The sequence below is a fragment of the Sus scrofa genome, chromosome 7 (genome assembly GCF_000003025.6).
Source record: "Sus scrofa isolate TJ Tabasco breed Duroc chromosome 7, Sscrofa11.1, whole genome shotgun sequence".
In the NCBI taxonomy this organism is placed as follows: domain Eukaryota; kingdom Metazoa; phylum Chordata; class Mammalia; order Artiodactyla; family Suidae; genus Sus; species Sus scrofa.
Genome location: NC_010449.5, coordinates 80,743,579 through 80,759,691, shown reverse-complemented (window position 1 = coordinate 80,759,691; position 16,113 = coordinate 80,743,579). Strand labels below are relative to the sequence as shown.

Sequence of the window (16,113 nt, the reverse complement as noted above, 5' to 3'; positions counted from 1 at the left end):
ATGGGGGCTACCTCTGACCAAAACCAAAACAGAAAAGGACCTTATTGCCAGGATGCAGGGCTATTATCAAAACTTAGTGAAGGGCTGACTGCATAGGCCTCAACAAGGACAGGAACCAAGGCAGGGTGACCAGATGGACAACCTCCAGGTGTCACCATTGGGTGAGTCACCCTGAAGAGTTGGATGCTCTGGGCTCCCTCAACTCAAGATTCAAATTCCAGGGAGTTCCCGTTGTGGCGCAGTGGTTAACGAATCCGACTAAGAACCATGAGGTTACAGGTTCAATCCCTGGCCTTGCTCAGTGGGTTAATGATCCAGCATTGCCATGAGCTGTGGTGTAGGTTACAGACACGGCTCGGATCCCAAGTTGCTGTGGCTGGGGCATAGGCTTGGGGGCTACAGCTCCGATTGACCCCTAGCCTGGGAACCTCCATATGCCACGGGAGTGGCCCAAGAAATGGCAAAAAGACAGAAAAAAAAAAAAAAAAAGATTCAAATTCCAGGGAGGGTGAATCCAATTGGCCTCGTCAGAGCCCATCCTCAGTGACAGGTCACATACGACTGTGGGACAAGAAGACTCGTTCCTTAAAGGGAAGTGGGGGCAAGTTCCCAACAGAAGGGGCAAGAGCTTTGGGGCTAACTGAAACCACAGGTGTCAGGCCACGATTCTAGTATTTAACGTGAGTCACTGAACCCACAAAGGTAGACAAGCCCTGTTTTGTATCATTTGACCTTTGAGCAATCCCGCTTCAGCCATTCCCAGACTGGAGCTAAATTATGGCACAGCAGTATCTTTGTTTGGGGAGCAGAGGGAGTTTTTTTCCTTCTTTTTTTTTTTTTTTTTTTTTTTTTTTTTTTTTTCTCTTTCTTTTTATAGCCACTCCTGAGGTATATGGAAGTTCCAAGGCTAGGGGTCCAATCAGAGCTGCAGCTGCAGGCCTGCGCCAAAGCCACAGCAATGCAGGATCTAAGCTGCATCTGCTACCTACACCACAGCTTGCAGCAATGCCAGATCCTTAACCCACTGAGCCGGGCCCAGGATGGAACCTACATCATCACAGCCGTTATGGTGGGTTCTTAACTAGCTGAACCACAGTGAGAACTCCTGGTATTTTTATTTTTGAAGTAAATGTATTTTTTTCATGTTTTAAATTTTTTACTGAAGTATAGTTGATTTACAATGCAGTGATAATTTATGCTATACAACAAAGTGGTTCAGTTATACAGGTATGCATATCCATTCTCTTTCATATTCTTTTTCCACATAAGTTGTCACAGAACACTGGGTAGAGTTCCCTGTGCTATACAGCAGGTCCCGTTGACCATCCATTGCATATACCACAGTGTGCATATGCCAGGGCCATGTCTGGGTGAAGGGATTCTCACATAACCATCACACGGGCAGGCCTGTCCCAGGAGCCAAAGTGGTTCTCAGGAGTCAAGGGAACCCAGAGCAGCAGGAAGGAGACTACCTGTGCAGCAGGGGCTGCTGCAGAGATGCCCTCTGATTGGTCATGGGTGTGTCTGTGACCCGGTCCAGGATGGGCAATGCTTGGGCTCAGGACAGCCCCTAAGTGTAGAATCCAGCTGCAAATGTGGGGTTAGCTGGTTGACCACATCTGACTTCTGATGGCCATCTGTCAGTTCTGACCATCTTTTTGGCACATCTGGCTGAAGTATTCGAGGAGATTATCATGTTTTTTCTTCCTCTCATTTCACAGTTTCTCCTTGCCTGAAAAATTGGAATACATCGTCACCAAGTACGCGGAGCATTCACATGATAAATGGGCCTGTGACAAGGTAGGGATTATCATCCAACTGACAATTGTCAGGGTTGAGAGGGGGAGAATAACCCACGAGCATTAAAGGTCCAATCCTGGAAATGTGCCTGGCTCATCTAAGTGACAGACTCGCCATGCCAAGAGCATTCATTATTTCTGAGTGGCAACTTCCAGGGTGGCTGGAAGTCGGGGAAATAGTTGGCAGCAGCTGCTGGTGTGGCTTTTTTGTGTTTCTCAAGAAAAGGATTGATTCTGGGGGTGTTAATGTCTCTCTTGACATCACATATCCTGGAACTAGCACCCAAGCACATGCTTACAGGTGTTTGACGTAAATACCTAATGTGGGGCCAGAGGTTTTTATTAAATTTTTTTTCTTTGAAGATAGCATTGGACAAGGGGAAGTGAACTGGAATGCTTTGCCACTGCATTTTGCCAGAAGGCTGGGTTTTCTTCTAGGGAAGACACACATCTTCCTATGGCAGACAGCGCTGGAACTTCTAGACACTCCCTTATTAATAAGCCTGTCCATCTGGTGTTTAAAATTCCTCACCACATGAGGTCAGGCTGCTTAATAAGTTTAATTGCTCTGTCAGCCCTTTAATGCTGGCAGGCAAAGGGGGAGGAACGTGCCAGAGACAGCCAGGATTCCTGTGGGCAGCCCTTTAAGCACTGGCACCTTTGCTCAGCTGCAGCCTACAGCCCAGAGCAGTGGCCCCGTCTCCAGAGCAAGGCCCTGGGAACCACCTCTGTGTGAGGCACCCGGGACAAGGAGCAGCCTGAGGCCCTGCCTCGGCCTCTGTGATGATCCAGGCTCAGTTCTGATTCTTTTCTGAGCCCCTTTGGGGCTCATGATGACAGCAATCATTGTAACTATAGAACAGGCTAATACTCACGATTCTAGAGCAGAAGTTGGCATTTTCTTTTCCTGTAAAGGACAAGATAGGAAACCTTTTAGGCGCTGTGGGCCAGACAGTCCATTGCAACAAATCTCTGCTGTTGTCACGCAGAAGCAATTGTAGATAACACGTAAATGAAGGAGGCTGCCAATGTTCTCGTAAAACCGTATTTCCAAGATAGGGAGTCGGCTGGATGTGACCCAAAGGCTGTGATTTGCTGACTCCTACACTAGAGCATCGGTGTTTTCTCAGCGCTCCTCACGTAGGCCCGTTTGGCCAGCCTCTGACTTAGGGAAAAAGGACGCCTCCGTGAATGTATCGCAATATCCAGTCCATCCCTAAGCCATGTGCATTTTCCCTCTTGAATTTTTATAGTTCTGCCCCTGTGCCATGGTTTAGTCCAAACCACAGTCATCATTCACCCAGATAATGGTGACAACCTCTTAACTAGTCTGTCCACGTGCATTTTCGCTGTTCTTCATGCTAAGGGCAAGTGATAGGTTCAGTGTGCAAATTTGGTCATAACCTCCCAGATTGGTCATGTTCTGCAGACCAGCCCCTTCTGCTTATTACAATTCCTTAATACCTTCTAACCATTTTAATGTAAAGGTCAAAATCTTTAAGGGGCCCAGTAGGCACTGCTTAATCTGGCCTCTGCTACCATCTCTAGCCTCCTCTCTCCCTTTACCCTCTGTCCCCCCGACCACATTCCTCTCCCCCTTTTTGTTTTTGTCTTTCTAGGGCCACACCCACAGCACATGGAGGTTCCCAGGCTAGGGGTCGAATCGGAGCTGTAGCCACCGGCCTACACCACAGCCACAGCAACTCAGGATCTGAGCCGCATCTGCAACCTACACCACAGCTCACAGCAACGCTTGATCCTTAACCCACTGAGCGAGGCCAGGGATTGAACCCACATCCTCATGGATGCTAGTCAGGTTTGTTAACCACTGAACCATGACGGGAACTCCCACATCCCCTTCTTTTAAGTGAACTCTCACTCTCACTCTTGAGCACACACACACACACACACATACACACACACACACACACACACTCTACATATGCCTGGATCCACCCCCGTCTGAGCCACGTACCCAAGTATACTCACACATATATTACTCACCCTTTCCTCCTTTAAAACCTGTCCAAGTATGCATTCCTGGGATGCCTCTTTCTTGGATTTCTCAGATAGAAGCTCTCTTAGCACCGTGCTCTTTTCCCTCCAAGTATTTTTATAGTAGTCTTATCTAATTGTGTTTACAACAGTTAGACATTTACACCAGTTACCAACCGTGCATTTACTGGTGTGGTACTTTTGATGAATCTCTCTCCCACCAGCCTGCAAGCTTCATACTGGCTCACCATGGCCAGGTGGCACTGATAATCTGACAGGGAAAAAAGTATTTTCCCCTGCTCTCAAGGACCCCACAGTCTGTGGGAGAAACCAGATAAACCAGTCGCTCAGTGCCGGGCTGTGATGGGCATGAGGTCAGGGTTAGAGCACCCAGGAGAACCCCAGTCCAGTATTGGGGGTCCAGGAATGCCTCCTCAAGCTCCTGACACCTACAGTATGTGGTAAAGGATGAGCAGTTCCCATAAAGGGCAGGACGTGAGCCTAGAGGGGCCAGTGAGATTGCTGCTCCAGTGGTAGAGGCAGGAGGGAGTTTGAACTTTTGATTTTACTGTGATGGCAGCTGGGAGTCAGAAATTGTTAAAGCAGCAGAGTGCCCCGATCAGGGTATTTTATAAAAATCACCTGACAGTGCTGTATAAAATGGAATCTGTGAGAAGTGGAGAGACTGGAGGCAGGAGAAGAAGCCACGTGGGAGGTGATGGTGGCCTGAGCCAAAATGCTGGCAGGAAAGCAAGGGAGAGGCAGATAGGTAAGTCTGAGAGGTTGAACACATGAATCGGGTGCAGGGCAGAGGGTGCCAGGGAAGATTCCTGTGTTTCTGGCTTGGAGAGTGAGTGTGAGCTGGTGCTATTCACGGAGATGCCGAGAACCCAAGAGGAAGAGCCCCTTCGAGGAGTGAAATTGCACGTTCTGGAGTTCCCGTTGTGACTCCACAGGTTAAGAACCCCACTAGTATCCATGTGGATGCGGGTTCAATCCCTGGCCTCACTCAGTGGGTTAAGGATCTGGGATTGCCGGGAGCTATGGTGCAAGTCGCAGATGCAGCTTGGAGCTGCGTTGCTGTGGCTGTGGTGCAGGCCTGCAGCTGCAGCTCCAATTTGACCCCTAGCCTGGGAACTTTCTTATGCCATGGGTGCGGCCCTAAAAAGAAAAAAAAAAAAAAATGAATGAAATCATGAGTTCTGTTTCAGACCTGTTGTGAGGTACCTGTGGCCAGTCAGGCAGAGCTTAAATAGGTATGGACATTAGCGGGCGATCTGGGCTAGAAATACGGATTCAGGATTAGTCCACTTAGGACCCAGGGGCCCAGATTACGACCCCCAGGAAGAATGTGCCTTGAGAAGGGTCAGACACCTGAGAAATATGCACACTGGAGTTCCCGTCATGGCTCAGTGGTTAACGAATCCGACTAGGAACCATGAGGTTGTGGGTTCGATCCCTGGCCTTGCTCAGCGGGTCAAGGATCCGGTGTTGCTGTGAGCTGTGGTGTAGATTGCAGACACGGCTCAGATCCCTTGTGGCTGTGGTGTAGGCTGGCGGCTACAGCTCTGATTGGACCCCTAGCCTGGGAACCTCCATATGCCGTGGGAGCAGCCCTAAAAACGGCAAAAAGACAAAAAAAAAAAAAGAAAGAAAAAAAAAAAAGAAATAACGCACATTGACAAGGAGGCAGAGGCAGAGACTGAGAAAGCACAGTCAGAAGTCTTGGGGGTGGGGTGGGGAGGAGAATGAGGTTGTGGAAAACAGACTCTTCCTGATCTCTGTATCCATGGTGCCTGGTATGGAGTCTGGCACCTTCTCTAGTAGGCATTCAACCAGTATTTGTTGAATGAGTCTGAAATTCTTAAACTTCTATGACTTTAGGAAACATGCCTTGGCACAGTTTTGCTCTAGGGGTGGCAGACAAGGGGTGCAAACTGAGCAGCCTCCTCCATGCCGTGGGCAGTGGGTCCAGTGCCCCTCAGTCTTCAGCCTTGACAGCTCTCCTTGCTCGTGATTGTGACACATTGACCTGAAAAGCATTGTTCTCAGGTCTTTGGACGCATCCTTCCATCTGTAGTGGGCCTGAAACACAAGTGGCTAAGTGGAGAGGACAGCAACTAAAACAAGAAGCAATGAAGGAGCAGGGTTCAAAATTCAGGGGGCACAAAGCCTGACAGCCTTAAAGGATCAATTAGACATTTTGGAGAGAAATTTTCAAGCTCTGCCACATTCCATTATTCCATCTGTTCAGTGAAAGTAGAAGCTGGGATTTGGGTCACCTAAGTGGGGCTGTCTGGGTGCTAAGGATACTTGAACTGAGAACATTTCTACAGAGTCAGAATGGATGGAAATATGGAATTTCCCTGGATGAAAATGTGAAGACCCATCCACTGATCAGGCCTTTCAAGACATTAACGGAGAAGGTAAGGACCAGGCTGCCCACTAATTCTGAGTGGCCGTGCTGATTTCCCTTCCCTGGGAACTGTGTCCGATGGCAGAGGAGTTGAAGGCACATTTGCTGTCCAGTTTCTTAGAGACTTTCCAGGACTCAGAAGACTCCTCAGGAGCTCACTGGTGGGCCACAGCCCCAGGACCAGTTTCCAAAAGCCCAGCCTCCTGTTCTGCTGTTTGGCTCTGAGAGCCAATTGGAGAAGGAAGCACTTGTCAGCACTGAGAGGCTGGGCCAAAACGCGTTTTGTGCTTTGCTCATCGCTGAGCTAAGAGGGACTTTTGTTAGATTGTTGAGGCAAGGGCTGGCAGGGGAACACTTGAATTGTTGGAGAAAATTTAGATAGAAAGGACTTCCAATCTTGATGGATAAAAGAAATAGAAAAGAGAGTTCCCAGGGAAATATGGATAGGTTCCTTTTTTTAATTGTGAAATTTGGTTCAACTCAACTCTGAATTCCTATGTTGCGGTCAGTAAGAGAGTTCTTTGTAGGTTTTGGACCTAGTGTAAAGCCTAGGTAAAGATGTGTATCTCTATATGCATGTTGATCAACTATAAAATTGTGTATAGCTGAAAAGAGAAGTCTAAATTGAAGTCTTTTCTCCAAGCTCAGAGGAGAGTTTTGTGCAGATGCATTTTGACAAGTCCCATCTTAAATACCTACCAGAGAACGTGAAAAGTCCCTATGGGGAGGAAGCGGCGGGACCTAGGCTGGTGACACCAGCGCAGTGGGGGGCTTGGCGGAGGGGTGGGGCTTAGTGGGAGGGGTGGGGCTTGGCGGGAGTGGGTAAAGACTGCCTCAAGGCTAGGACTGGGGCATGGGAGCTGGGAGGTGGTGGAGGAGGAAGTCACTCTTGTTCTGGGCTCCTATCCACAAACTGTGGTTAATGTCTAGCACATTCCCTCTAGAAGCAGGAGACTGCAGTGTCTGGTACTTCCAACCTCGGAAAGACTGATGGTGTGTTTCAGGCAGGAGGCTGCAGAGGGCATTTTGACCCACTGAGAGGAGGCGGGAGCCAGTTAGCCCCCATTCACTGAAGGGTGTGACTTCTCTGGGGAGATGGGCCAGCCAGAATGCTGGGGCGTGCCCTGCACGGCTCTTCCACTCTGCTCGAATGTTCTTCCAGGAGAAGGAAATTTATCGCTGGCCTGCCAGAGAGTCCCTGAAAACCATGCTGGCTGTAGGCTGGACAGTGGAGAGGACCAAAGAGGGAGAAGCCCTAGTTCAACAGCGGGAAAACGAGAAGCTTCGAAGCGTGTCCCAGGCCAGCCAGGTATGACGGTCACCCCAGAGGCCAGCCTACCATTGGCCAGTAGAACCTGGGGGGGATATCTGGGAAAGCCCTCCCTGTGGTATCAGAGGTGAAGCCACCACCCATGAGCCCTGAGGATCTTGGTGGGCACATCTCTGGCATCTGAAGCTGGAGATGCCAATGAGAATAAGGTAAATAATGGGAAACCCAGGGATTCTGCCTTTGCTTTCCTAGGGCAACAGCTACAGCCCTGCTCCCCTGGACCTCTCCAATGTCGTGCTGTCCAGAGAACTCCAGGTCAGTGCCGATACCTGCAGAACGGTGTAACTTGTTTTCTTAAACCTGTCAAGTGCAGGCCGTATTACCCTCCAGAGAGTTTAAAAAAAAAACAGAAGGGAAAGAATGCTAAACATATCAAAACTGGGGAAAGCCATACTGAGCGGAGGCTGCTCACCTAAGACAGTCTCAGTCTCAGGAGAATTAACCAATCACCTGTGAAGGTGAGCTTTGCACTTCTTCCAGGGACACCATAACAGGTAATGATTCAGTAAAAGGAAGAACAAACAGCAAGCTACTGTTAGCAAAACTCAGAACAGAACTTATGTCAGCCAGGAGAAGAAGCTAGTAACAAAACTAACAACAGTTGGGAGAAATCTATAAGCGACAACCCCTGCCTGAGTAGGGGTGCTGGCCTGGTCCTGGTGGGTTCCCCCAACCTTGAGGATAGTTGCACATCCCATGGTGAATTCACTTGAGTTCTTCGGGATGGTGCAGATAAGCAACTATTGCAGGATTTAGGGACAGACAACCAAGAGGATGAAATTAAAAGCCTTAAGCTGCCTCCCCCCATTCTTCCCACAGGCTTGGGTTGGTGGCTGTGACCGGCCCCAGAGATTCCATCAGACTAACCCTTTGGACCTTAGACAAAGTTTCTTGCCCAAGTACACCCTTCATTGCAGGACACTATTTTATGAATGTTATGAAAATGCATTCTAGGAGTTCCTACTGTGGCACAGTGGGTTAAGAATCAGCGTGCAGCAGCTTGGGCTGCTGTGGAAGCACAGGTTCAATCCCTGGCCCAGTGCAGTGGGTTACGGGGTGTAGATCACAGCTGCCCTTGGGATTCAGTCCCTGGCCTGGGAACTTCTATATGCCTCAGGTTGTGGTCATATTAAAAAAAAAAATCACCTTCTATTTAAGAAAGCTTATTTGCAGCTTCTCCAATATGTGGTTATTTTTAGTTTGCTAAGTGAAAGTGTTTCAGGGATTCTAGATTTTTGCTTGACCACCCCCCTACCCCGACTTCCAACTCCCTATCTCGGATTGGGATTCTCAACTCCTGTGACAAATGAAGTGCCGCCAGAGTGCAGTTTACAATGGAAATGTGTGTTTCTCAGAAATGCATCAAAATGCCAAGATAATAAGTTACCAGGGAAGGACAGAATTAGAAATTGTTTTCTGCGTGCACGGGAAGATAGAAAGCTAATGAGGTGCATAAGCACAGGCTAATTAATGATGGGCGACACTCAGCAATGTGCTGTTAGCATTTGGTGGTGCTGTGTTCCCGAGGCTGCCTGAAATAGCCTGGCAGATATGAACCCATTTTTCTTGCTTGCTTTCTCTCTGACTGTCGTCTCCCTGGTGGGACACAGGGGATGGTGGAGGTGGTAGCTGAGAACTATCACAATATCTGGGCCAAGAAGAAGAAGCTGGAGCTGGAGAGCAAAGGTGAGCTAGGTTCACAGCCTCCCCCGCAGGAGGTGAGCTGGGGGGCAGGTGTGTTTTCCCAGAAGTGCAAAGGAAGAGCCAAATATTTTGTCATCTCTCACTTTACTGACCCCAGGTGGCGGCAGTCACCCTCTTTTGGTCCCATATGACACCTTGACTGCCAAGGAAAAGTTCAGGGACCGAGAGAAGGCACAGGACCTGTTTAAGTTCCTCCAAGTGAATGGCATTGTGGTTTCTAGGTAAGTCACCTTCCAGGTGTTGTTTGTGGGGCCAGGGCAGGCACCTGTGGTCTCTCCCGCTGCAGGTATTTAGTCACCTGCCTGCAAAACAGATCAGAGAAAGGATAGCAATTAAGCCTTTTGAAATGAGTAAATGTTTATTTTGGAACATGAAGCCCTCTCTTCTGACATAAACAAGACTGGCTGATGTCAGTTGCTAAAAACCAGTTACAGCAAAGAATCATGACAAATTATACATACATATGCATCTTAAATATTTAATTTCACCTTAAAACATGCAAACATGCATTCATTCACAAAGGTGCTACAGGCTCCCAGACCTTACCTTTGTCTGTTGTTTTGTTAATCGGAACTATAAACTGCATCCATAATGCATCATCAGCGCTCTAGGATTTGGGCTTCTCTAAAGAGCAGTGAAAATTACGGCACATACAGAGCAATGAAAGCACAATATACTAGGGGTGTTTTCCCTCCCATTTCTTCCCTAACTTTTACAGTTGCCTCACTCACAGCTAATTTAAAAATTCTGTATTTGGCAACTAAAAAATTGCAGGTCTTTGCAAAATATGCACCTTAGTTCTGACAGAATCAACAGTTCTCTTCACACTTGTTTTTTTTCAATTTACATGATCTTTAATTAAATGCCATAATAACAATAGGCAGCCTAACTGACTTAAAGAATCTCTGAACAAAAATGCAGCTCCACTGGGGAGATTGGATGAATCACGATGTTGTAAGAGTTTTTATCTCAAACTTATGTTTGTCAGAATTGTCTAGATGGCAGAGTTCCTGCCGTGGCTCAGCAGTCAATGGACATGACTGTCATCCATGAGGACGCGGGTTCCATCCTTGCCCTTGCTCATTGGGTTAAGGATCTGGCATTGCTGAGAGCTGTGGTGTAGGCTGGCAGACATGGGTTGGATCCTGCGTTGCTGTGGCTGTGGCATAGGCCAGCGGCTACAGCTCTGATTTGACCCCTGGTCTGGAAACCTCCATATGCTGAGCGTACAGCCCTAAAAAGACAAAAAAAAAAAACAAAAATTGTCTAGATGCATGTTTGAGATGACCATGGTCTGGTCTGTTTAAGTCTTAAAGGTAGAATGTGTTTTCCTGCTGGTCAGGTGTCAGTGGTGGGCTGTGCTTGCTGAGTCCTTTGTAAAATGAAAACTGGCCAGGGTCCCCAACCTGATAAGCTAGCCCACCTGAAAGAAATGTCTGCTCAGCCAGCTGCTGTTTCTTCTTTTCGTTTCCTACAGAATTTTTGCCATTGAATGGCAGATACCCAAATAAAAATCTATACAAATATTTCTATTGTAGCTCATAAGAAAAAAAAACAAAACTTATTTGCCGTGTTGTTGAGCGGGAAAGGTCAGGCAGCAGGAGACAGCCTCTGGGGAAGCATTTGAGAAAGACTCCTATCGTCATTTTAATCCCGTTCTTAACACCAAGAGGCATGCAGACTGTGATCTGCCAATAAAAAACTTGCTCACAGAAATGAAAAATTCCTCTTTAAAAAGGAAATCAAGGAAGTTGGGGGTGGGGAACAATGGTGAATTCAGCAAACATATCTTTGTAAAGGTTTACCCAGTACCAGAGCCTGTGGTGGACACTTAGATGTACAGGAGAGGAGGTGACACCCTTGTCCCCGAGGCCAACTCCTAGGATCCCACTCCCCACACCTCAGACCTGCTCTATCCTCAGCTTCCCCTCACTTGATGACAGCCTGCTGCCCTGGTGCTCCAGCCAGAAACCTTGTCTCTTCCCTCAGTCCACATCCAGTCTTTCAGGAAATCCTGATGGTTCTCCCTTTAAGACACCCAGAATCTGACTACTTCTCACCCTCCCTGTTGCCTCCATCCTTGCTGAACCAGCTTCCTACCCGCGTTCCGGGGCTCAACCCTTGCCCTCACAGTCAGTTTCAATCCCAACAACTAGAATAATTCTGTTACAGGGTGAGCCAGAGCATGAGCCAGATCACATCCTTCCTCTGTTCCCAACCTCCCCTCTCAAAGCAAAAGCAAATGCTAATGACAGTCTGTGTGATTGACTCCACTGCCCACCCCGCACCCCTCTCACTGCCCGCTCACTTCCAGCCCATCCACATTGGCCTCCCTCCCACTTTAGTCACTCTTGGGCCCTTTCCTCTTGCTTTAGCGTTTCTTTGATTCACAAAACTTATTAATGTCCAGCATTCCATATAATTTACACTTTGTTTGATGTATTACTTGCATCTGTTCGTTGGCTCACATCTAAGTTCCATGAGGGCAGGGGTTCTAGTTTGTGTCTCTGATTTATTCCCAGCTCAGTATTTGTTGAATGAATGATAACGATCGTTCTGAAAAATCTTTTCAGAAATGACTGTAGCATGGATGTCACATGCTCACAGAGGCACGTTTCAAGTGCGAGGAGAAATGAATCAAAGGATGAGTCAGGTCACTAAGCCACAATAACCATTCACGTTTAGAAAACAGTTGACTTGGGGAAGACTGCTGAGCACTGAACTCACGTTGTCATTTATTTCTGTTACTTGCTGGGGTTTACCCCTTTCCAACCTAGAGCTATGAAGGATATGGAGCTGGATGCCTCCTCCATGGAAAAGAGGTTTGCCTATAAGTTTTTAAAGAAGATCCTGAAGTATGTTGACTCTGCTCAAGAGTTTATTGCCCATTTGGGTAAGTACCATTGTGAAATATTGCAAAAATGTATGCTTCTCAGATAGTACCAAAAATAATTTGATATTTCTTTATCAAAGGAGGATGCTTTCACACTGTAGCTGTTCATGATTTGTTTAGACATAGGGTCTTGGGGAAGACACAGTGGCAGAGAGTCCCCCTCACCCCCATTTAAAAAAAAAATCGGTTTTGTCTTTGGTTTCCCTATTGGGTTTGATTGAACCATCGTCATTTTTCTCAAACGCATCGTATTCTGAGTTTTCCATTGTTTTCCTTTTTGGCTGTGGCCTATGACTCTGAAGCTGCTTTCTCATCAATAGAGTAAAAAAAAAGGATGGTGAAACCTTAGAGAATTGACACAAGAAACAACCAACCCTCACAGTTGTAAAGAACTCTGTAAACTATTATTTTGTGAAATCAAATGACCTTTTCATGGCCGTTAGAAAACCTGATCTTCTTCTAAAACGCTGTGACTCTTTTTGTTTTCTTTAGCTCTGACCAAATTTGTGTTCCTTTTTGTCTTTGTAGAAGCCATTGTCAGCAGTGGGAAAACTGAAAAGTCTCCCCATGACCAGGAGATTAAATTCTTTGCCAAGGTAAGTGACTCTCTGCCTTTAACCAAGTCACTTTCTTCTTAGATTCTGTACAATGTAAGGTATGAGTTAAGCAGATCCAACAAAGATATCCAAAATTCCAATAAAGGCTTTGAAGAGACAGATGTATTTCTGAGTTGTGGAACAGTCCTGAGGCAGGTGGGTGGTCTGAGGAGGGAGGCAGCCTGCTCTGCTCAACACCATCACCCAGGAACTCAGGTTCTTCCTCTCCTGTTGCTCTCCCATCTCCTAAGACGTGGTCTCTGATGGTGGTCCAAACTCATCTATACCACGTCTGTGAGGACAGGAGAAAAGAGAGGGGAGGGCAAGCTGGCACCCAATTCACCTTCTGGGATAGGCCCAGTGGCTAGAATGCAATCATTTTAGCCTCAGCTAGAACACAGGGGTTTCTATTACTAAGAGAAAGAAGGTGAATTTGGGTGCCAGTGAGGTGTCTCGACCCCACCACCCTACTGAGAGGACTAAATGCAAGTGAGACCTTGGGGTAGCCACGCTCTAAGAAGCGGAGACAGGATGCTCAAGGCCAGTTGTCCTGGACCCTGCCTCAAGCATACTGTTGGATGTCATGTCCTGTCCAGGAAACCACATCTGACCTCGGAGTGCAGCTGTCCAGCAGGATGCCCCTGAAAATGTTGGCTCAGGGCTGCCTGTGCATTACTTTGGGCCCTTAGTCAGTGGCCCACCCTATCCTTTCTGGTTAGAGGCAGAGAAGGAAAAATTTGTTGGAAACTGGGATTCACAGGGTAGAGTTTCCTGGAAATTCCAGGACCAGTGTTGAGAAGCTTTTTTGCTTATTGAGAATGAACTTTTTCAAAGGAGCCAGAGAAAGGGCTTGGGCCAGCCTCTCAGAAGTTCATTTCTGGTACCTCTTTCAGGTCCTCCTCCCTCTGGTTGACCAGTACTTCACCAATCACCGCCTCTACTTCCTGTCCTCCCCTCTGAAGCCCCTGAGCAGCAGTGGGTATGCCTCCCATAAGGAGAAAGAAATGGTGGCCAGGTGAGTCTACAGAAGAGAAGGTCAAGGTGCTGATGTGACTTATATAAAACCCCAGACCTGAGGCCTAAGTGGTGAATCCCTGACGACTGGCAGCTCAGATGTTTGGGTTCTCATCTTGGTTTTGAAAGTAACTTTATTCACATTTATCTGTGTATTAGTTTGGCAACCACGAGAAGGGCACTCTTTGGGGGCATCTGTAGGATTTAGAGAAAATATATATACTAGGTCAACTTCTGTCCTGAAATAACATTTAGAAAAAGGTGAAGGTAATTCTAAAGCTTGGGGAGAGCTAATACACAACATTGAGAAGAAAGAGGCTCCTGCTGTTTCTAATCCCATTATTATCAGGCTTTTTAAGATTACAATGTTTTTTAAAAAGCAGATCTTATCATTCCCAGTGTGGATAGTCTGAGATTTGAAATCTAGAGTGACGTGAATTCAATTTTAACTCCTGATAGGAAACAAGTTTTCATCAAAAGCACTGGCCTCCCTTCGCATTCCCCTGGGCATGACATGCATATGCCTTAGCAGAGCTGAGAACATAGGATATGCTTCATGATCAGGCAGGGATCCCACCATGCCTCATGGTCTCTGGGTATTGGATTTATGGATGACAAGGGATGGATTAGACTTCTAAATGGCAGTGTTAAGCACTGCACTGAAAGCAGTCTTTCAGCCCCTTCCTGAGCATCCATTGATGGTGAACAGTGTACTTTATTTTTTTATAAGGGCCCAGCCCTTGAATGTCAGCATCTTTGGGAAGATATTCAGCCTTAGGGTTTAGCTAATATTTATTAAGCACAGCATGGCTAAGCAGTGAGCTCAGTTTTTCATAGGCACAAGTTGCTGCCCCCTTGTGGAAGTATGGCTGTGAAACACCACAACACTTTTAGTTCCAAGAACCACCTGTGTATTGTGATCTCTGTTTTGCAGATGAGGAAGCTGAGGTTTGGTCAGGTTCACTTAGATGCCTAAAGTGACCAGGGCACCAAGTTAGGGCAAGAAGGAAAGCCAGGCCCTCTCTATCCAGATCAAGTGCCATTTTTTTCTACAATGTCATTATCTTATTCATTAATATTTATTAAACAGGGAGGAGCCTGTGCTGTCAAATGAGATGCACCTAGATACTGACCAAAGATTTCCTAGGTATTTTCGCAATGCAGCAATGTATTTTGTGAAAAGTTGGGGAAAGGAGGGGCAAAGTGAGATATTCAGATAAGCCAACAGAGGGCAGGTGTGTCTGTTTTCTTCATCTGTTTTTCTTAGATTATTAATTCATGGAAATGTAACATTTGTTCAGCCAGGCACCATTTGTCACGGCTGGAATACAACCTGGAGCTGATCAGCCTTGCAAATAGCTTTCAAATCCATCAGTGTGCCTGCCGCCGCCCTCCCCCAGAAGCAGTTGTATCTGCACCAGCTCACATTTCTAGACCCCTTTTGTTTGCAGCCTTCACCCATGCATCTGATGCCATTTACCAGTGCTTTCCAGAATCTCTCCCCTGGCATCTTCTTCATTTATCACCTTCAAATTCTGAGATGAGAGAGAGGTGCCTGGGACTCTGGGCAAAGGGCCATGCTTCTTCCTAACTCATGGGCCCCACAGGGAACAGCAAGAGGGGCTTTTGGATTTTGGGTCCTGGCCTTGGCGTTCCTGAGAAAGCACTTCTGACAGCAAGGGGACCCACATTTGTATTGGGATCAAACAACCCAGGGATCTGCTTTCGTTAAAAAAAAAACCTGTTATTTTGTGTATATATACACAGTGGGTCTACTTTGAAGCATTTTACCAGAAATATGTGAGTTTATCAGCTCCTGATTCTAAAAACTAGGAGGGTTATGTGATGAGGATGAGGGTTTGATCCCTGGGCTCACTCAGTGGGTTAAGGATCTGGTGTTGCTATGAACTGTAGGTCACAGACGCAGCTCAGCTATCATGTTGCTAATGGCTGTGGTGTAGGCCAGGAGCTGCAGCTCCAGTTAGACGCCTAGCCTGGGAACTTCCATATACCGCAGATACAGCCCTAAAAAACAAAACAAAAACAAAAAACACAGAGCAGTGAAGTGGCTTCACCACAAGAGCTCAGCTCAGCTCATCCCAGCCAAGCCAACAGATCTCACGTGCCTCCAGGATCCTCCTAGCTCCACTAGCTTTTATCAGATACATACCGAGAAGAAAAATAAACACCATGGGAAGAGGAAAAAAAAGAAGCAGTCCATATTTAATTTCACACTAACTGGCTGCCAAATTTCTGTTAAGTATTCTGAGCTCCCTTAAGCTCTATGCCAGGGTTTCCAACTTACTTCTGCTGTAGAACAAATGAATGACTAGGAGAGACACTGGCTGTGGTTTCCAGGGAACAGC

The 16,113-nt window shown here is 47.0% G+C and overlaps 1 protein-coding gene across 1 annotated transcript in view; it reads left to right on the top strand.

The window, feature by feature from the left end:
- Positions 1-16,113, top strand: part of RYR3 (ryanodine receptor 3) — a 568,547-nt gene that overhangs the window by 448,885 nt on the left and 103,549 nt on the right. The window contains 9 exon segments of the mRNA XM_021099907.1: positions 1,722-1,800; positions 6,131-6,220; positions 7,373-7,519; positions 7,733-7,795; positions 9,151-9,226; positions 9,342-9,465; positions 12,022-12,137; positions 12,666-12,733; positions 13,627-13,748. Of these exon segments, the coding sequence (XP_020955566.1) occupies positions 1,722-1,800; positions 6,131-6,220; positions 7,373-7,519; positions 7,733-7,795; positions 9,151-9,226; positions 9,342-9,465; positions 12,022-12,137; positions 12,666-12,733; positions 13,627-13,748 (885 nt within the window).